The sequence below is a fragment of the Myotis daubentonii genome, chromosome 9, assembly GCF_963259705.1.
Source record: "Myotis daubentonii chromosome 9, mMyoDau2.1, whole genome shotgun sequence".
Classification (NCBI taxonomy): domain Eukaryota; kingdom Metazoa; phylum Chordata; class Mammalia; order Chiroptera; family Vespertilionidae; genus Myotis; species Myotis daubentonii.
In genome coordinates, this window is record NC_081848.1 from 81,759,179 (window position 1) to 81,780,404 (window position 21,226).

General features: G+C 60.6%; 1 protein-coding gene across 2 annotated transcripts in view; it reads right to left on the reverse strand.

The window, feature by feature from the left end:
• LOC132241463 (solute carrier family 22 member 12-like) overlaps positions 1 to 18,104 on the reverse strand; it is a 28,692-nt gene extending 10,588 nt beyond the window's left edge. Inside the window, exons 1-10 of one of the 2 annotated variants that reach the window (XM_059710241.1) lie at positions 17,158 to 18,104; positions 15,742 to 15,845; positions 13,751 to 13,905; positions 13,503 to 13,671; positions 12,035 to 12,158; positions 9,742 to 9,857; positions 8,403 to 8,617; positions 7,467 to 7,575; positions 6,417 to 6,620; positions 5,244 to 5,318 (exon numbers count right to left, since the gene is read on the reverse strand). In XM_059710241.1, the coding sequence (XP_059566224.1) occupies positions 5,258 to 5,318; positions 6,417 to 6,620; positions 7,467 to 7,575; positions 8,403 to 8,617; positions 9,742 to 9,857; positions 12,035 to 12,158; positions 13,503 to 13,671; positions 13,751 to 13,905; positions 15,742 to 15,845; positions 17,158 to 17,550 (1,650 nt within the window). In that variant the 5' untranslated portion in view covers positions 17,551 to 18,104 and the 3' untranslated portion in view covers positions 5,244 to 5,257. Of the gene's footprint in view, positions 1 to 5,243; positions 5,319 to 6,416; positions 6,621 to 7,466; positions 7,576 to 8,402; positions 8,618 to 9,741; positions 9,858 to 12,034; positions 12,159 to 13,502; positions 13,672 to 13,750; positions 13,906 to 15,741; positions 15,846 to 17,157 lie in introns of those variants that run through there. The other variant, XM_059710240.1, reaches the window with a different exon arrangement.
• Between the last annotated feature and the right edge of the window lie 3,122 nt (positions 18,105 to 21,226).

Genomic DNA, 21,226 nt, shown 5'->3' on the forward strand with positions numbered 1-21,226 from the left:
GTGGATCGCAGGGGCCCAGGCTGGGGGCTGAGTGGATGGCAGGGGCCAAGGCTGGGGGCTGAGTGCATGGTGCCTTTAACTGGCGCCTCGTGTGAGCTGCTGCAGCCCCGGCCACAGCCACGCTCGTTTCCCTGGTTCCGGCTTCCCAGGAGCCCCTGCCCCAGCTGCCTCTGGCCCCTGAACAATCTTCACTAAGTAGGTCAAGGAGACCAGAGGCGCTGGGCAGCCGCTGGCTCCTTCCTTTCCGTGTGCCTGGCGCCTCCCGCTCGCCTGGCCTCCCTTCACCACAGGGACTTCGCTCTCCCTGTGTGTCAACGCGATTTTCATGTTAAAATTCAACCGAGATGCTCACCAGCCGCTGGAACCAGACTTGTCGGAACTCAGCTGCTCCGGGAGCAGGACTTTGCCCGCCCGCCTGGTGAGGGCCTTGCCCGCAGCGGACAGCGCCCAGCTGGCACCTGTTAACGTTTTAACAAGGCGGAGGTGGGTGCTGCCCCGCCCGGCCCCTGTGCCGTTTCCCTGGAGCTGTGCCTCTGCCCAGCGGCTGGGCCCGCGCTCGTCTCGGCCTTTGCTGTGGGCAACCCGTCTAGCTGACAAGCAGCTCGCCTGTGCCCGCTCTCAGAATGATGCCATCCCCCTGTTCATCCCTGAGGGGCACGAGGCCGGCTCTGGGCAGGGGCGCTATGTCTTGCCACCACACCATCTCCCCTCATGTCTCTTTTTTATTTTTATTGATTTCAGAGAGGAGGGGAGAGGACAGAGAGAGAGAGAAACATCCATGCTGAGAGAGAACCATGGATCGGCTGCCTCCTGCACGCCCAACCCTGGGGACTGAGCTGCAATCTGGGCCTGTGCCCTGACCTGAAACCAAATCGTAACCTTCTGGTTCACAGATCACCGCTCAGCCACTGAGCCAGCGGCCGGGCAGCCTGGTGGCTTTAATGAGCATCCTCCTTCTTTTTTGAGAAAGAAGACCTGGAGTGCAGGTATTGGGGTCTGGGCCTTCAGGCTCACGCTGGAGCCGCTGGAGCAAAACGCAGGAAGGTTTGGGCCGAGGGTGCAGGGGGGCCTCCGGCTCCTGGAAGGATCCTGTCCCCTCCCGTCGTCTGCCACGGGGCTGGTGGTCCTCCCTGTGTTTCTGTCCTGGATGCACATGCATGAAGGTCCGCCCCCACCTTCATTCACACACACACACATGCATGCACACACACATGCACACAGGTGCACACACATGCACCATTTGCCTAAGTCCTCGAGGCTCAAGGGGACAAAGGGTGCTTTTGCCCACGGCCCTGAGAACATCCCTGCCTGTAGGGACTGCACAGTGCTACCTGCTGGCCGCCTTCAGCCTCCGGGCTCACCCGGCAGCCTCCTCCCCACCCGCTCTCTCCTCTGCTCTCCCCCACCACAGAGGCCTGCTCCTTCTCTCTCCTCTGTTGCTCTTTCTCCTGCACAAACAGGTGTCCGCAGGGTCTCACCTTCCCCCCGTGACCTGGCCAAGGGGATTTCCTGAGCCACGACAGTTGTATCTCTGACAGGAAGTCCGTTCTCAGCTCTTCGAATTGTACACGCTACACGTGACCGGCTGGAAAAGCCACAGCTCCATTAGGCGCCTCCTCCAGGACCTAGGCAGGCGGCCCCTCCAGCCCCCCGCCACCCGCTGAGCCTGAGGAGACCTGAGTGGCTCCTGTGGCGTCCTGCCCCCCTCAGTGCCAGGCCCAGGACCCAGCGTGGTATCACCAGGCATGTTGGGCTGGCATTTGACTGGGATTGCATTGAATCTATAAATTCATGTGTGGAAAATTGACATCTCGGTTATAAGTCTTCCAATCTATGAACATGGTATATCTCTCCATTTATTTAGGTCTTGTTTACCTTTTCAGCAATGTTCCATAGTTTTTAGTGTATGTATGGATCTTGCCTTTCTGGCCCGTGCCATTAAGTGGCATTTTCTGATTATTACGAGCATACAGAAATACAGTAGATTTTTGTATATTGACCTTGTATCCTGCAACCGTACTAAACTCCTTTATTATTCCTAGTAACATTTTAGTAGATTTTTAAGTATTTCCCACAATTATGGCATCTGCAAATAAAGACAGCTTTGCCTTCCTTTCTCATCTGTATGCCTTTTACTTATTTTTTTCTTGCCTTAAGTGCACTGACTAGGACCAGTGTTGAACAGAAGTGACGGAAGTGGACATCCTCGATTCATCTATAACCTGGGAAGCAGCCATCCTCCACCATTAAGCACGGTGTACCACTAGGTTTTTCCTAGGTGCCCTTCCTCAGGTGGAGCAAGTTCCCTGTATTCCTAGTTTGCTGAATGCCATTTATAAGGACTAAATGCTGAATTCTGTGAAATGCTCTTTGTATTGAGATGATCCCATGGCTTGTTAACGATTTTGTTTGTTTGCCTTGATTTTTGAATATTAAACCAACTTTGAATTCCTGGGACAAACTCCACTTGGTCATGATGTGTTGCCCTTTTAAATATATTGTTGGATTCAATTTCCTAAATATTTGTTAAGAATTTTTGCGTCTATTTATGCAAGAGATATTGACTTGTAGTTTTCTTTTCTTACTAGAGGCCTGGAGCACGAATTGGTGCACAGGTGGGGTCCAGCCGGCCTGCCCCGATGGGGGCCAATCGGACTGGGCCAGCGGGGGTCAGGGGACGTGGGAGGTTGGCGAGCCGCAGTGCGTGTCATAGCAAGTCGTTCCAGCATTCTGGTCACTTGGCTTTTATATATATAGATGTGTGTGTTTTCTGATTTTGATATCAGAGTAATGCTGCCCTCACAGTATGAATTTGGAGGTGTTCTATTTCAATTTTATGGAGAATTTTGTGTAGAATTGGTAGTATTTCTTGGTTAAATGTTTGGCAGAATTAACCAGTGAACCCATTAACCAAAAAGGCCTGGAGTTTTCTCTGTGGGAAGCCTTTAAACCATAAGTTCAATTTCTTTAATAGATGCAGGGCTAACAATGTTCTCTATTTCTTCTTGAGTGAGCTTTGGTGGTTTGTATCCTTCAAGAAATGTGTCAATTTCATCTAAGTTGTCTAATTGGTAATAAAATCTTGCTCATACTATTCTCTTATCATTTTAATGTCTGAAGGATTTTATAGTGATGCTTCCTCTTTCATTTCTGATATTGGTGATGTGTGTCTTTTTTTTTCCAAATCAGTGTCTAGAGGTTATAGATTTTATTGATCTTCTTAAATAACCAGCTTCAGGTTTGGTTGATTTTTTTAAAAATCATTTTCTATTTCTTGGGTCTGTACTGTTTATTATTTCCTGTCTCTGACTTACTTTAGGTTTAATTTGCTTTTTTCTTCTCATTTCCTAAGCTGATGTATTTGAGACTTTCTTCCTTTTTAATGTATTTAATGATATAAATTTTACTCTAATCACTGCTTTCACTTCATCCTACAATTTTTTTAAAATATATTTTATTGATTTTTTACAGAGAGGAAGGGAGAGAGATAGAGAGTTAGAAACATCGATGAGAGAGAAACATAGATCAGCTGCCTCCTGCACATCTCCTACTGGGGATATGCCCGCAACCCAGGTACATGCCCTTGACCGGAATCGAACCTGGGACCTTTCAGTCCGCAGGCCGACGCTCTATCCACTGAGCCAAACCGGTTTCGGCATATCCTACAATTTTTGATATTCATTAAAAATTTTAAAACCAGTTCAAAATATTTCCTAATTTCCTTTGTGATGTCTTCTCTGATCTGTGGGTCTTTTAGAAATGTGCTGTTTAGTTTCAAGGAGCTTTTTAGATTTCTCTCTGTTACTGATTTCTAGTTTAATTCCATGATGATCCAAGAACAGACGATGTGTCATTTAAGTCACTTACAATTTATTACACGTGAAGGAAGGCTGGGGGAGAATGATCGTGATCCCAAGGCCCCAGAGGGCTCTGGGCGACAGGAGATGTGACTTGAATTGGGTTTGATCGGTCTGGGGCATCGGAGGGGAGAGGGCAGGGGGAGCGTGGAGGGGGAGCCTGGGACGTGAGGGTCCCCTGAGTTGGCCAAGCAGAGTGGACCGCTGTCTGAAGAGTCCGATCCGCAGGGAAGCACGTAGCTTTGTGATGAGGCTGCAGATAACGGGGCGCGAAGGGCGCAGGCGAGGGAGGAGCTTGGTGTCCGGAAGGGGCCCTGGGCTGGGAGTCGGCCGGGTTCGCCATGTCACTCCATGTCTCTGGGCGTTAGTTTCTTCGCCTCCCACATAGGTGGTCAGTGCAATTACCCTCAGTTTCAACGCCCGGGCTGCTGCCAGCGCAGGCAGGGTCTGTGTGAATGTGAAGAGGGTGACCCCCTGAGACAGACAAACGGCAAAAAGGTGCCTGTGGTGTGAGGTCTAAAGGCCCGATATCGGGTGCTTCGTGACATCTGGTGAAACCAGGAGGGTCTCCACGGCCTAACCGCGCTGCTCTCCCTCCTGCTCCCTGGACAAGGTCCCCTGGCCGGGCGACCCCTCGTATCCGGGGACCAGGCAGTTCCGGATCCTGTGACCTCACTCCAATCGGCCACGGGCCCTCCCTCAGGACCTGAGCGCAGACGCGGGCCAGGGTGAGGGTGGGAGCTCCACGCCGTCCGTGCCGTCAGGCCCGTGTCGGGTGTGAGGCCATGCAGTCACCGCTCCTCGCCCGCAGGTGAGCAGGAGGCCGTGGAAGCGCCTCTTCGCCAGTGAACACAGCCCCTAGGGTGAGGGCTGGGCGCCCGGGCAGGACTGACCCGCGTGCCCACCGCGGGCGGCCCCTCCGTCTGTTGGCGTCCGGTCTGTGCTGAGATCCAGCAGCCCCGTCGCGCACCCCGGGGGGGCAGGTTCCGCGATGGCTCCCATGTTACAGAGGAGGCCTCTGGGGTGGGGAGAGGTCGGAACCCAGGTCTGCTGGCCCCGGCCCTGGTCAGTCCTGTGATCCGCTCTGGAAGCTGGGGGGGGGGGGGGGGGGAGAAACCTGCACAGCCAGGGTCTGTGCGGTGGGGGAGGGCTGAGTGAAGGCCAGAAGCCGCGAGCCTGGCAGGGAGGGAGGGGCCGTCTTGTTAATGGCGTGGACCTGGGGCAGCCCCGGGCTCCTCCAGGCTGAGGCAGGTGGGGAGTCGGACCCGGGCAGGGCGAGCCCGGATGGCCCCGGCCGCACCGAACCCTCCAGGCTGCCCGCGTGGCTTCCACCTCTGGTTGGAGGTGAGGCGGGTCCCTCCACGGGGTCTTTGACCACAGGGGCTCCGGCGGCGGGAATGCTAGAACCAGGTGCTTTCTGTAATGACCGCCTCTCGCCAGGTGCCCCCGGCTGCCGCCGACCTCCTGGAACGACCACAGGGCGACCGTGAGGGGCGGGGTGGCGGTGGGGAGGGCGGACGGGTTGGGGGCGATAGGAACGCAGCCTCTGAGATGAGGGTCCTCTGACCACCGTGTACCCCGAGCCTAGCACACGCCTGCGGCACAGCGGCACACGCCGTTGTGAACCGAGCCCCAGCGCCCGCTCCTCGGCGGGGCGTCCCCAGGCGACCCATCGCCCCCGGTCTCTGGGGCCCCGACAGTGACGCTGCACTGGCAGCGCCTGGGCTCTCGTCTGGGTTCAGTGAGAGGCTGTCACACGTAAGGCCGCGGCACCGCTGGCACCGTCACTGTCATCTGGCTTGGCCCCTGCTCTGCCGAGGGCGCCCCATAACTGCCCTCGCCCCGGACACCGCGGCCGTGCGGAGTGCGGGCCAGGCCCGGCCCGGGGCTTCCATTCAGTTACTCATTAAACCCCAACACGACTCTTGGAGCGAGGCCGTGTTTTCTGTGTTTTTCACGCGCCTTTTACAAGTGAGGCAGCGGACACCTGCAGGGATTCCGCCTGTGAAGAGCGGAGGGACGTTCCCTCGTTTCTGGCCTCTCCAAGAACATACATGAGGGGGGCGCGATTTGTTCCTGGGGCGCCCGAGAGACCCACGCGCCTGCGGATCCGGATCCGTGGGCCTGGAATGCTCTGTGGGAACCCCCCCGCCCCCCGACCGCTGAGGCTGCCTCTCCATCAGTTTTGGGGGGAGGTTAGCTGCGGGCAGCCTGGCTGCAGAGCCGGCTCGGAACCATCCCGTGGTCCTGCCTACGGACCTCGCTTTCTCCCTGTGAGACGCGAATAAGCCGCTTCCTCTCGTCTGTGTGAACGCAGAGAGCGATGGCCGCTCCCTCCAGGGCTGTTGTCAAGATTGAACGGTTTCAGAAACACCAGCCTGGCGCCCTGCCCTCTGTGCCGCTGCCCTCCCCGCCCAGGACGGCTCCCTGACCCGCGGCCACATCTGCCCGCGCAGCGAGGGGAGGCCCCGCCCACTCCCGGGAGGCCCCGCCCGCTCCCTGGAAGCCCCGCCCACTCCCGAGAGGCCCCGCCCACTCCCGGGGCCAGGGGTCACTCACTGGTTCTCCAGGTCCTGGATGGTGTCAGGCAGGGGGAGGCCCCGAGTCTCCGGGAGGAAGGGTAGGACAAAACTGGAAACGATGAGGATGACCCCGTAGATGAGGGGGGGCAGCAGGGGCAGAGCCTGGCGGGCCGTTATGATCAGGGGTCCAACCACAGTGCCCAGCCGCCCTGCGGACTGCAGGAAGCCGTCGGCCGTCATCCTGTGGGCAGAGGGCGTGGCCCCAACCCTTGTCATAGCTGGCACTTTAGGGGGGGATCTCACCAAAAGGGGGCATTTGGCTGGGCCAGGAGGTGCCAGGGGAGGAAAAACTGGGCTAAGGAAGTTGCCCTCCTCAAGGTCTCCTTTAATGTCGCCTCCTCCATGGAGCCCACCTAGGTTGTCCCTTCCAGCATCCTTCTGGGCACTCTCTAGGGCAGGGCCCACTCCGTGCTGGTCTTAGGTGGTTGGGAGGCTGCCTCAGGGCTCCTGCTAGGCCCTGCGTCCCAGCGTGCGCTTCTGTATAACATCGACAAGCTCCATCAATGCACATCCGAACAGAAGGATGGACAAGCGAGTACGCGAGCACCAGGAGTGAGGGAACGCGCTGGGCTGGGAGTCAGGGAACGAGGGCCACTCCTGCCGTCTATCGAGGAAGTCCTTGGTTTTGAGTCCTTGAGCCTCAGTTTACCCAACTGCCCAACGTGGGGTGGTCTCACTTGGGACCACGGGTTTTCCGTGTCCCACGGAGCCTTGGTTCTGAGGGTGACTCTGCCGGGACAGGGAGGGGCAGGAGGAGGAGGAGGCGTCCCCACTGGACCAGGGCAGCTCTTGGCTCCCTCACCAGGGCTCTGAGATTCTACCTGCACGGAGGGACGGGCTGCTCTGAGGCCCTGGCTGAGGGCGGCCTTTGGGGGAAGGACGCTAGGCTGTGCGCTCAGCTCCATGTTGGCAGCCGGTCCCCTCTGCCCTCTGCGGGGTATCCCCGGATGCCCAGCCCTCCTTGCCCTCCCCACTGGCCCTCTGGGTGCCCCTTTCTCGCCCACCCCGGCCTGGCAGCCCCGCCTACCGCAGTGAGGTCGGGAAGAGCTCCGACTTGTAGACAGAGAAGCAGGTCAGGCACAGGCCGAGGCAGCCCTTCCCCAGGACGGCGAAGGCGACACGCAGGCCCTGCCAGTCTGGGAGAGGGAAGGGAGACGGGGTCTGCGGAGAGGGGCCCGGCCAGCCTGGGCCGGAAGCGGGTCGCTGGCAGGGCCAGGCCGCCAGGGCCAGGCGGGACTCAGGGCAGGAGGACCTCATGGCAGTGGCCAGGGGGCTACAAGGCGAGAACCCGGCCAGGTCTGGGATGGGGGAGCTGGCTGGCGGGTGGCCATGGCCGTGTGGGGCCTCTTGGCCCTGAGCACCCTGGGCCCTTCCCGTGAAGGAGAGGGTCACGCGGGACCCAGAATCCTTCTCACTGTCCCTCCGCCTGCCTGTGGGGCCCTGGGGTCACAGAGAACCACGGGAACAGCAGGTTCACGGGAGCCCAGCTCCAGGCTGCAGCCGCCCTGCCTCCCCGGGGCCTCCTGAGCAGAAGGGACGGGAGAGGCCTCCAGGCATCGTGCCTCCCGCAGGGAGTCAGACCGGGCGAGGCAGCCCCAGCTCGCTGCCTCCTGCTCCTGAGAGACAACCACACACTTGGCACCTGTCCTGCCTCCTCCAGCAGCTTCACGCCCGTCCCGCCTCCGCCCGAGGCTGGCCCAGCCCTGGCTCCCGCTCTCGCCAGCCTGACTTCCCCGCTCTGACCCGCGATGTCCGTAGGGACACGGGCGGGCTGCTTGGGGACGGGATCCTGAGATGACACGGCAAAGGCTGCCACCGTGACAGACGGGCAGAGCTGGGGTGATGGGCCCGGCAGCCTTGGGGCCGGGAGGGGAGAGGCCAGCGTGGTAAGTGCGGCCGTGGGCAGGCAGCGAGGACCCAGGCGGTCAGCAGGCCCTGTCTTCTCCCGCTGCCCTGGCCTCACCTGGTGGGACCAGCACGTTGGCCAGGATGGAGAGGCCTCCCAGGGCCTGGGCGCTGGCCAGGACCACGCGGCGGCCGAAGAAGCGGAGCAAGACGTTGCTGGCGGCCCGGCCCAGGAAGTCCACGGCCCCGAACAGGACCTGGAGGAGGAAGATGTCCCGCCCCAGGTTCTGCAGGTCGAAGACCAGCCCGTAGTAGGAGATCATGTGGGAGAAGCTGCAGGGCAAAGCCAGAGTCGGGGAGAGGCCCCAGCCTGCGCTGTGGACCCCGGAGGCTGCAGAGCGCCCGGGAGCGCCCGGAGGCCCGGAGGCGGGAAGGAGACCTGGATGGTGCCTCTAATCCAGTGATGGCGAACCTATGACACGCGAACTCATTTTTTTGGTTGATTTTTCTTTGTTAAATGGCAGTTAAATATATAAAATAAAGATCAAAAATATAAGTCTTTGTTTTACGATGGTTGCAAATATCAAAAAATTTCTCTATGTGACAGGGCACCAGAGTTAAGTTAGGGTTTTTCAAAATGCTGACACGCCGAGCTCAAAAGGTTCACCATCACTGCTCACCCATCAGAAAGAAACGTGAACACACAAAAAGCCTGCGATCCAGCCTGTTCTAAGACGCAGCAAATGTTTGCCATCATAAGCCAGACACCCCATATGGTCAAATACAGCATAAAATGGACGTTTCGTAACCTTCCGTTTTATTTCAAGATGAGTCCCCATCGAATCTGACCCTCGCTTGTCAGCAAGCCCTCCTGGAAGTCACGTGAACGGCCATCGCTTCACTAAGGGGACTTCTCTTGGTCCCCGGCGCCCTTGGGAGCCAAGACAGGGCCGGTGGGCGGGGCGGGGCTCCCTGCTCCACGCGGGCCCAGCAGGTGAACCTGGGAGAAAAGACAGCTGGGCCTCGGCTCCAGTGCCCCTCGTCACCTCGGGCAAGTTACTGCCGCTCTGGGCCGTCCCCTCCTGTCCGTGGGGGTGTAAATGCACTTATCTCACAGGGTTGGCCCCAGGCACTCAGCCCGCTGGGGGCGAGTCCAATGCTGACAAGCAGGGGTCCGCTCCAGCCACCGGGGGCCGGGGCTCCCGCCTGCCCTGTGCTCTCAGCCTGACCCCGGCCTCCCCCCGAGCTGGCCTCTCGCGGAGCTGGCCTCCAGACCAACCACATCTCCACGCACTGCCTCTCTCCTGCCTGCCAGGACCCTGCCTCCTGGGGGGCTGCCTGTCCCAGCCAGAAACGCACCCCAAGAGGCCTGCAGGGTCCCCCCCACACACAGCCCTCCCCGCCCTCTGCAGCTCTGTGTCCCAGAGGGGAGGGGAGGGCAGGGGAGGGTGGCGTACTTCACCACTAACAGACAGCAGCTTCTCCGGCGGAGAACGGGCACGCGGAACAGGTCCAGCAGCGACTGGCGGGCCTTCGCCGAGGCCACCTCCTCCTCCGTGCTGGACATCAGCACCTCGGGGAGAACAGGCCACCCTGAGGATGGGGGCGGTGGCTGGCCCCACCCCCATGCCCCGGAATGGTGTTGGAGTGATGGGGGAGCCTGGCCTTGACTGGGAGGCTGGAGAGCCCTGGGGGTGAGGGGGATGGGGAGGCAGCGTTTGCCCTGCCTTCTGGCTGAGCTTCTGCGGACCTGGCCACCCACTCAGAACCAAGGAGAGTCTGTGTCCCAGCTCTGGCCCTCTTGGCAGTTACTGCACCAAGCCCACCTTCCCCCTCATTCACCAAGGCTGGCATCAGGGCGTGCCAGCCACACGGGCTCCCTGTGCCCCAAGTGCCCATCCAGCCTCCTCCAGCACCTCTCTTTTTTTAAAAAATTTTTTATGTTGTCAACATTTATTTGCTCTTCGGCCCCACCCCCGCCCCTGCCTGGACCCGGCCCCGCCCCCCCCCCGCCCTCCCCCCCCCCCCACCCCGCTCAATCACCAGTCCCTTGTCTTCAATCTCTCATCTCCACAGATAACTGGTCAACCCAATCACTCTAACTCATCACCAGAGACCAAGTCCGGGTTGGGCCATCTGGTCAACCCTGTCTCTCACAGTCCCCACCACCGCCAGAAACTAAGTCCGGGCCTGGTCCTCCTGCACCTCTGAGCCCTGCCTGCCCTGTGCTCAGTTCAGTCCTGCTCAGCTCTAGCCTGCCTCCTCCCAGAAGCCTTCCCTGATCCTCCTGCCCCAGGGCATTCTGCCTCCCCTCATCTTTGGCTGCACACCCTCCACACCTGCTTCCTTGAGAAGCTCCCTTCAAATAAGAGATCTTGTTTCCCCAATACATGGAGAAGCCCATGAGGTGAGTGTGCAATATATGTGGATTGAGGTGGTGAATAATGAGGTGGTGGTGACGTGGATATGTTGTTGATAATGGTTGTATTGTTATTGGTGGTGGTGGTGGTGGTGGTGGTGATAACAGTCATGAAGGTGGTGAAGGTAATAGTGATGGTGTTTTGTAGAGATGCTGATGGTGATGTCAGTAATGGTATTGGTGATGCTAGTGGTGATGAAGATTAAGTTGATAGTGGTGGTCTGCAGGTGATGGTGGAGGTGGTGGAGGTGATGGTGGAGTGTGGACAGTTGTAATGCTGTTGTGGATGGTGTTGATATTAGTGGTATTATTATTATTGGTGGTAGTGATGGTAGTTGTGTTTGAATAGAAATGATGATAGTGGTGGTGATGGTGGTGATGAGGATGGTAATGATGGTGATGATGGTGACAATGGTGGTGATGGTGATAGTGATGGTGGTGGTGATGGAGGTGGTGATGGAGGTGGTGATGGTGGTGGTGATGGTGGTGATGATGGTGGTGGTTATGATGGAGGTGGTGGTGGTGGTGGTGGTGGTGGTGGTGATGATAGAAACGGTGAAGGTGACAGTAATGGTGGTGATGGTGGTGATGATGAAGGTGATGGTGATGGTGGTGGTGATGGTGGTGGTGGTGGTGGTGATGGAGGTGATGGTGATGGTGGTGATGGTGATGGTGGTGGTGATGGTGGTGGTGATGATGGAGGTGATGGTGATGGTGGTGATGATAGAAACAGTGCAGGTGACAGTAATGGTGGTGATGGTGGTGATGATGGTGATGATGATAGAGATGGTGAAGGTGACAGTAATGGTGGTGATGGTGGTGGTGATGATGAAGGTGGTGGTGATGGTGATGGTGGTGGTGGTGATGATGGTGATGATGATAGAGATGGTGAAGGTGACAGTAATGACGGCAATGGTGGTGATGACGGTGATGATGATAGAGACGGTGAAGGTGACAGTAATGGTGATGCTGGTGTTTTGTAGAGGTGGTGATCGTATGGGGGTGTTGATGGTGATGATGATGGTGATGATGATAGAGACGGTGAAGGTGACAGTAATGGTGGTGATGCTGGTGTTGTGTAGAGGTGGTGATGGTATGGGGGTGTTGATGGCGGTGGTGATGGTGGTGATGATGGTGATGATGATAGAGACGGTGAAGGTGACAGTAATGGTGGCGAGGCTGGTATTGTGTAGAGGTGGTGATGGTGTGGGGGTGTTGATGGTGGTGGTGTGGTGTGGGCAGTGGTGAAGTTGGTGGTAATGCTGATAAGACCTGGTGGGTGCCCTCCCCCAGCCACGCCCCACACCCAGTCACCCACAGCAGCATCTCACCTCTATGGTCAGGGCCTTCTTGGCTTCCCTGTGGCCGTTTATCCTGGCCACCTTTTTCAGTTCCTGAAGCGCTCGCTCTGGTTTGCCCATGATAATGAGCCAGCGTGCGGACTCGGGCAGCCACCTGTTAAAGAGTGGGCGCTGCTGGGCCTCTGCTTCTTTCACGCGGGCCGGGCACTGCCCCAGTCAGGGGGGCGGCAGGCCCTCCCACTGCTGTGGGCGTGTGGAGATGGCAGCCACGTCTCCAGTGCTAATGCCAGGCCGGGCGGCGCAGTCCCTGATGGTTTCAGATGAGCCCTGACGCCTGGCCACCTCTCCCCCAGGCCCACTCCATCTGGCTTTCTGGCTGCCGGGATCCTGCCCATCTGAGCACTGGGCACGGCCAGCACACAGGCTGCCCGGGCCTGGGGGATCCTGGGCCATTTCTTTCTTTCTTCTTTTTCTGGGGCATTTCTATGGCAGAAAGCGTACGTCATGCTGAATTTAAAAGCAAGCAAACAAACAAAAAACACACAGCACACGTTGAAAACATCCCCCGTCAGAAGAGAATGGTTTTATACGTGAGTCTGCTTCCTCCCGGCGTCAGGGCAGATGGGCAGGGAGAGGGTCTCCCTGGTGAAGGGGCAGAGCCTTCCCAGGCGACAGGCTCTCGGCCCTGTTTGCAGTCAGCCTGCCCGGGTGCCAGGCCGCCCCTGGCGCTCACATGTGTGGCCTCGGGCAGGTCTCTGGACCGCTCTCTGGGGCCTCAGCCCCTCATTGGTGTTACCAACAGCACCCAGGACGCCCCTCAGTGCGACCGGGGGTGGGGGGCCGCCGAGTTAGTGTAATTATGGGCTGTCTTCCTTGTTGCTACGGAGCCTGTTGATGCAACAAAACTCCATGTGGCCAGTGGCTGTGTTTGCTGCTGTGGCCGCAGCGCCCACGGCCATGTCTGGCGCGGGTGGGAGCGAGGTCAACATTTGAGAAGAAATGGATGAGCCTTTAGGACTCGCTACACCCCAGACCGACGCACCTGGGCCCTGAGCTCCACGCTGACTCACGGGCACAGAGAACCTGTGGGGACCTGAACTTGTGTTTGTTCCTGCATCTCTCCCCACCCCCAACCCCAGCAGGTGTTTGCAGACCCCAGGGACTTTTGTGGCACCAACATAATAGTGAGGATGAATCTTCCCGTATCTGATGCCGGTCCGCACCGACAGGGATGCCACAGGCCCGACAGGTGACGTGCGCGTGGGGGGGGGGGGGGCGATGATGCCAATGTGTGGGATGGGGCCCTCAGACCTCTGGCTGAAATGCCCTGGAACTCTGAGTCCCAGACCGTCTCACCAGCCAGGGCTCCGCTCACAGCACTCCCTTCCAAGGCTCTCAGCATTCTGGAACCCGCGGCCAGCCAGGGTGCTGGGGTTGTGGGGCCCCCTCCCGTTCAGCGATGCTCTCCCCAAGGGAAAAGGCCCCACACTGTACCTACAAGGATATCAGGAAGATGGCAAAGAAGGGCGCCGACGTGGCCAGATGGAGGGCTCGCCAGTCCCGCAGGGCGAAGGCCAGACCACCCAGGACCATCTGGCCTGTGCAGTAGGTGCATCCCAGGATTGTCATGGTGACCGCCCTCCTGCGGGTCGTGGTCCACTCCACCACTGAACGGCGAGGGAGGGGCAGGTGAGGGCCCGAGTGGTGCCCTTGAGCCCCACCCTCCCCTCCTCCCCAGTGACTCACTGAGCGTCGTCGAGGTCAGGATGATGCCGGCCAATCCGAAGGCGTTCAGAAACCGGAGGCCACAATAGACGAGGAAATTGGGGGCAAAGATGGCGCTGGTGTTGGCCAGGGCCACCTGTAGGCAGCACCAGCTCAGCATGGACTTGCGCCCAAACCTGTTTGGGGAGAAGCACAGCGGGGCCTGGAGAGGGCCCTGGGTCATGGAGGAATGAGGGGGGCCTGCGGGAGCCGCATGAGCCCATGCCAGTGCAGGCGGCACCTCCTCCTTGGAACCCAGGAGCACGTGCGACTGCGTGACACAGAAACGGCAGCGCCTGCTCTCGGCGGGCAGCATAGCCTCACGGTCAAGAATGCACTTTGGGCCCTGGCTGGGTAGCTCGGTGGTTAGAGCATTGTCCCAATCTGCCAAGGCTGTGGGTTCAATGCCCGGTCAGGGCACACACAAGAATTAACCAGTGACTGCATAAATAAGTGGAACAACAAGTTTCTCTCTCTCCCTCTCTGTTCTCTCTCTCAAATCACTCAATAATTTTTTTTAATGTAAAATTATTAAAAGAAAGAGAGAGAATGGGTTTGAGTCCTGCTCTGCCCCTCCTGGGTAACCTTGAGCTCATGACTCAATGTCTCGGAGCCTCAGTTTCCCCATCTGTGAAATGGAGGCATTCACCATGACGTGCTCGTAGGGCTGCTGTGAAAATCAAGACACTGAGCGAAGGGACTGAGGCTGAGCACCGGGGGCCCCTTGCAGCCAGCCAGCTAGCTCCCCGCCTGTCTGTGCTGGTGACAGGGGCTCCCCAGAGACGACCCTCACCCCCTGGAGGGGCCTCCGCCCGGTGCCCACACGCTCACGGGGGCTGAGCCCGGGGCCTGCCAGCCTGAACCGCTGCCCGCGTCCAGCTGAGCGCGTGTCCGATGGGAGAGAGGAGGGCAGGCCTGGGCCCTGTCTGAGCAGCACCCGGGGCAACAGCACCAGGAGCGAGGACGCCAGCCCACCCGCTGGCGTCCAGGGCCACACCGGCTCTGACCCGGCTCACAGGGGCTGCGGACCGTCGCCCGCGGGGGGAGCAGAGGCTGCACCCTCCCGGCGGCTCGGCCCTGCCAGGCCCACAGGGAGCCACGGCACGAGGCCAGCACTGTGCCAGCTCGGCCCAAGCTCCACGTGGTCACTCACTGTGACAACCAGCAACCCCAGGCGGGGCCGGGCCCCTCACAGGAGGACCCGCTTCAGGAGCGAGGACACGCCAGCGGGAATGGGACTCAGCGGTGGGACCGCAGGGCCGGCGCCCGGGGCCAGAGCTGGGAAACCTTCATCCACTTACGATGAGCACTGAGCCACCGGCGGCCCTGGGGACGCCCCCCCAGCCCCTGCCTTCTCGGAGCGACGTCTGGTGGGGACACGATGCATGGTGGTGGGGCAGGATCCCACTCGGCCGCCTGGAAGGCCCACTGAGGAGGAGCCTGGAGCCGAGGCCTGCGTGCTGGGCACCAAGCAGGAGTCCCTCTCAGGGACCATGAACCCTCTCGCGACATCTCTGTACCCCTGCCCGCCCCTGCACATGCACACACATGCATGCATGCCCACACACATATGCACACACATTGATGTGCACACATGCACATGCACACATGTGCGCACACACTCACATGCACAAACGCGCACGCGCGCACACATATGCACACACATTGATGTGCGCACACATGCACATGCACACACATGCACACACTCACACGCACAAACGCGCGCACACACCCACACACACACGTGCACACACGCATGCATGCACACGTTGATGTGCACATACATGCACACACTCACGTGCACACGCATGCACATACGCCCACACACGTGCGCGCGCATGTATGCACACATTGATGTGCACTCACGTGCACACACGCACGTGCACACACACACGCACCCGCATGCACACACACGCCCACACACACGCACGCACACTCCATGCTCACTCCCCAGCAGCAGGAGGAGCACTCACCAGCAGGAGAGGAGGCCCCAGGCCAGGGCGCCCAGCAGGTTCCCGGCCATGAAGACAGCCTGGCCCACGGGCTTCAGGCCCTGGCGGCCGCACACCAGGCCCCACTGGAAGGGAAGGAGATGTGCCAGCCGCTCGGGGCGAGGACGAGCGGAGTCGGGTGGCAAGGGCGGCCCAGCCGGGAGTTCCTAGCCAGGACCGCCTGCTCAGCCCGGGTCCCGCGGGTCCGGCCGCCCACCCTGGGGCACCCCATCCCTGGGGCCGGGTGAAGAGGTGGCCGGTGTGCGGGCCGCCGGCCTCACTCTGCTCGCAGCCACCGCGTGGCACAATGTGCCAGGGCCTCGCGTCTGAGTGGGGAGGCCCCTCGGAGTGGACGGTGTGGGCCTGGGGGTTAAGCCCAGCTCAGTGCTGGCTGCTGGCTGCTGGCTGCTGGGTGCTGGCTGCTGGCTGGGGCAGGGCGTGTGAGCTCCTGCACCTCGGAGCCTGGTTCCTTGTCCGGAAATAGGGCTACAGCTGCTTCTCACAGGCTGTGCCTCCAGCCCAGGGCGGGCACCCACCCCTGACCTCTGCCCCCACCCCGCCCCTCCCGGTCAGTCCTTTATAGGAGCCTGACAGCTGAGCTCCTGTCTTCCTCTGGGGTGACGGGGTGACGGCAGCAGGAGCCCCATCCCTGAGGGGCACGGTCCCCTGCAAAGTGACCTCCGGGAAACACAGTCAGGCCACAGCACTGCCTGCCCAGAGCCTCAGCGTCATTCCCCTCCCCTGCCTCTCCCCCCCCCCTCCCCACGTGGCACCTCCTGCTCCCTCAAGGCCCCCACGGCTCCCACTCAGACCTCGGCCTGGACCAGGCTGCCCCACCTCCACGTGGCTGATTCCACCCCTTGTAACCCAGGTCTCACCTGCAATGTCCCCTCTTCAGAGAGCCTTCCCACCTGCCTGTCCCTTCCCCCTCACCGGGCCTGCCTATCTCCTTGGTGCTCACTCACGACACAGAGGTGGGACAGGAGAGGGACCGGGAACCAGGTTCCGGCCCCCAGGACGCTTTAGCTGTGTGTCCTGGGGCAGGTCACTACACCTCTCTGTGCTTCTGTTTGGTCCTCCATTAAATGGGGAAATGATACGCCCAGCCCGTGAGAGCACAGTGAGGGTGTGCGGCAGGGAGCGCGTGGGAGCAGTGGCTGCCACGTCACAGGCGGAAGGTGAGGTTTGCTCCGCGGTTAGTAAGGGTTTAAATGTTGACTGATTCTGAATCCGCCAACAGAGTGTACGATCCTAAGGCTCCTGTTGGGCCTGTGGCCCTGGCCGCACATCAGAATCGGCCGCGAGCAAGTTGAGGGAGTGGCATGTCGTTTCACTGCGGGTGGCCGGCGGCCCTGGGAGGCCGGAAGGAGGAAAGCTACTGGGGGGCGGGGGGCTTACCTCGGCCACGACGGTGGAGGTGAAGGTGCTGCGGTCGTAGACCCAGCCGTCCACGCACGGCTCCGTGGCAGCCTCGCTCCAGTTGGTGGCCGTGGCGTTGGGTGCCAGGAGCTGCCACTGTGGGTGGCGGAAGCGGCGACACCGCTGGGGCTCCTGGCTGGGGTCCCGTGGGATGGAAATGAGCAGAAGGGCCTCCCGTGTGAGGTTCGTGGGGGCCTCAGAGCTGCTGTCCAGCATGTGGGCCCAGCAGCGGTGGCCCGGGGTGGCCGCCGAGAAGTTGTCTAGGAGCATGTGGGAGGGCAGGAAGACGGAGGCGAGGAGGAGGGTGAGCACCTGCAGGGTCTGGAAGAGGCCCACGCCCCCAGCTCGCTCCAGGAGCTCCGAGAACGCCATGGCCAGGGCGCCCGGCGCCCCGGCAGCTCTCCTGGGGGCGGGGGGCAGGGAGCCCGAGTGTCCGGCCTGCTGCCCGGAACCACCGGCGAGCACCGGCCCCGGGCCCGGGTCTGCCTCGATCCCCTCTCCGCACAGTCGAGTCCGGCCCGCGGTGACCCCGATGCGCGTTACCCCGTTTCCAGGAGAGACCGCACGGATGCCCCACGCTCCGCAGAGCGGACACTGCCGGGCTGCTGGGCGCCTGGCTCTCCAACACGGAGTGAAAGGTCAGGCCGATTTTTAAAAGATAATAAGATGCAACGCCTGGTGTTACTGAGTTACCTCGTGGAGGCGTCTCCACCGGCGCTGCCTCCGTTAAAGATCAACCTCCACGCGGCTCCTGGGTGAGGAAGCGCTCCGCAGCCCCGCGGGCGGCTCCGCGTGCTCCTGAATCTCAAACTTGCAGGGCCCTCCGCACGTAGCCCCTTAAATCAGGAAACGTCGGCCTAACCTTCACCGTTTCAGGCCATTGCCAAAGCACGGAGGGGAGGGCCGGGCAGGGCCCTCCTGGCTGGACTCGGAGGAGGCGGGTGGGGCGGGGTGGGGGCGGAGCTGGAGGAGGGCCCGCTGGCCCAGTCTCTCCTTACCTGTTGCCGCCTGCCAGGCAGCACTGGGAGCCCAGCTCTCAGGCCGCACTATTTTGGGACGCTTCTATTTTGAGGTTCAGGTGGCCTTAATTAGATTGTAAGCTCGGGGGGTCGGGGGGCCATGGCTACAAGTTCCTGGGTCCCGTGGAAGCCCCTCTGTGGGACCTGGAGCGGCCGGCGTGTGGGCCGGGAAGGGGTAAGCAGCCCCCTGGGCCCAGCGTCTCAGGCCGCCCGTGTGGTGTGAGGAGGCGTGAGGCCGCCCGTGTGGTGTGAGGAGGCGTGAGGCCGCCTGTGTGGTGTGAGGAGGCGTGAGGCCGCCCGTGTGGTGTGAGGAGGCGTGAGGCCAGCCTGGGCCCCGCTTCACGGGGGCTGCCGTGTGCTCACATCCTGCCTCCACCCTCACTCACTCACTGCAGCCAGGAGAACACCGGCTCAGAGAGGGCAGGCGGCTCGCCCACGGTCACACAGCTGAGTCAGGGTTCAAACCAGGCTCAAGCCTGAGTCGCCCCAGCCAGTTTGGCTCCGTGGCTACAGCGTCGATCCACGGACGGAAGGGTCCCAGGTTCGATTCTGGTCAAGGGCATGCGCCTCCGTGGCAGGCTCGATTCTCGGCCCTGGTGGGGGAGGGCGTGCGGAGGCCCAGTCGGTGTGTCTCTCACGCCGGTGTGTCTGTCTCTCCCTCTCCCTTCCACTCTCTCCAAAATCAATGAAAACAAATATCCTCGGATGAGGACGAACAAAATGGACGAGGAAAATAAAGCCCGCTCTCGCCGATGCCCCGGGCCAGCTGCTGGGTGGCCTCGCGCCTGTCCCGGGCCAGACCTCGGCCTAAGGCTGGAATTCGGGTCCCGGTCAGACGAGGGCCGGCCAGGAGCCCGGGTGTGAGAGGAATTGGCGGTCAGTCCCGAGAGCGGCTGCGCGCTGGGGGTGACCCTGAGCTCCCAGAACCTCCCGGGGACGCGGGGAACTCGGCCAGATGGCATCAGCCAGGAAGCCACGGAGTCGGGGTGCCAGGCCCGACATCGCAGCCGGGGGCTGCCTCCTCACTCTGCTCTCCGGGCAGGAATTCATTGTACATTTTAAAATAGCAAATAGCGAGACGCGGGGAGAGAAGCCACTCACACTAAAGCACCGAGGCCATCGGGCGTAGCCCCGACCTTCACGGGGCAGAGCTGTGCTTGAGGCGTGTCGCACACACCCCTCCTGGGCGGGCGGGCGGGCCATCCCCTGAGCGGGACCCCCCCGCCCCCGCCCCCCCCCCCCCCCCCCCCGCTGGCCCGGGCTCTGGCCTGGGGAAGGACCCGCCTGGTGCTGCTGTTTCACACCTGCGCCCGGACCAGCGACCACAGGAGTTTCCCGGGGCCCAGGAATCTGCATCCGCCACAAGCCCCAGGCGGTCCTGCTGCCCTGGGCCCCGGCCTTCCTGGCAGAACTGCTGGGCTAGAGGAGGCCGCTGGGTCCACGGCGGCGGGAGAACCCTTCTACCCTTCTCCTCCCCGTTCTTCCTCCTGCCCTTTGCCGGCCGTGGGCGCCCTCGGTGCTGCTTCCTGCAGGAGGTCACGCCTCCCGGGCTTGACAGAAGGCTCCAGGAATTTCCAACCGGCTCTCTGTGTCCAGGCCAAGGAGTTTTTCATGTGTATTTTCTGTTTTTTTCTGGAGCCGCTGGGGGCAGGGTGTCCTACGGCCGCTACGCCACCTGGTGGTCACAGCCGGGACTGCAGCATTTCCAGCATCAGCGTCCCTCATCCTTGCTTAGGCGCCCATCCCCCAAGGGTTCCCAGGCCCCCGGAGGGAGAAGAGGCTTGGGGGGGGGGGGGCAGGAGACAGGCAGCCTTAGATAATAGCCGCCAAGTCCTCCAAGTGTCTCGTCAAATTAATTGTTGTAAATTGAACCCTTGGTTCTCATTGAACCATAATTGCCATTGGGGTTGATTTTCCCAGCCAAGGGCTCCATCAATTAAAGCCAAGGCCAAGCCCGGCTGCCAAACGACCTTCGACAGTTCACCTCCCTCCTGAGACTCCAAGCTCCTCAGCTCTCCGTGGAGCTTCCCCATAAGGAAGTAAGATCCAGTGACAATGAGTATTAGCCACCGTCATGGCCACCAGCACCGTCGTCGCCCCCAGCACCGTCATCACCAACAGCACCGTCATCGCCGCCAGCACCGTCATCGCGCCAGCACCATCATCACCCCCAGCACCATCATCACCCCCAGCACCGTCATCACCAACAGCACCGTCATCGCGCCAGCACCGTCATCGCGCCAGCACCCCCCTTTATTCTTCCTGTTTCTTTTCCAGTTGAAGTCAAAGCATGTAGGACACAGTTGGGCTCATGGGTCCGGCCCCTGCCTGCACTCCTGGAAGAACCTGGGGTTGGGAGAAAGCGGGGGTCTTTCCTGGGCTCACAGATCAGGGTGGGGGCAGGGCCGTGCAGGGGTCTGGAGTCCTGCCTCCAGGTTCCATGCTTCTCCCACGATACCCGTGTGAATAGAACGGATGAGCCGCCAGAAAGTCCAAGGGACAATAACCGTAAGGCGTCTAATTACCGTCCCGTCTAGAGAGCAGGCCGCCTGCAGGGAAGGAGGTATCGATGAATCACAACGGGAACAAACCAGGTCTCCCCTTCCCAGGGCCTGGCTTCCTCCCCGAGGACATACTTTGGGCCCCCCCGCCCCCCAGTAACACCACGAGCTTAGGGTACGTCTGTCCTCCCTCTGGAGTTCCCCACAAGTCACTGCCCGGAAGTAGCTTAGATCCCCCGTCTTAGACGTTATAAAACCACATCTCTGCCAACCCTCCCAAGTGCACCCATGCGTCTTTTGGGGGGCGGGAGGGTGAAGGGACCCGCTCAGCTCAGTTCCCCGTCCTCTCTCGTAGCGCACATACCGTGACAGCCACGGACGCGTGTCGGGAACGGAAGGAAAACCCCTTCTCTGGTGCCCTGGGCCCGACCGCCCCACATCGAAGGGGGCCCCACCTGACCGCTGGCCTCTGTGTATTCAGACACCTGTCGCCATAAACAGACTTCACTGTTAACTGAGAAGTTGTAC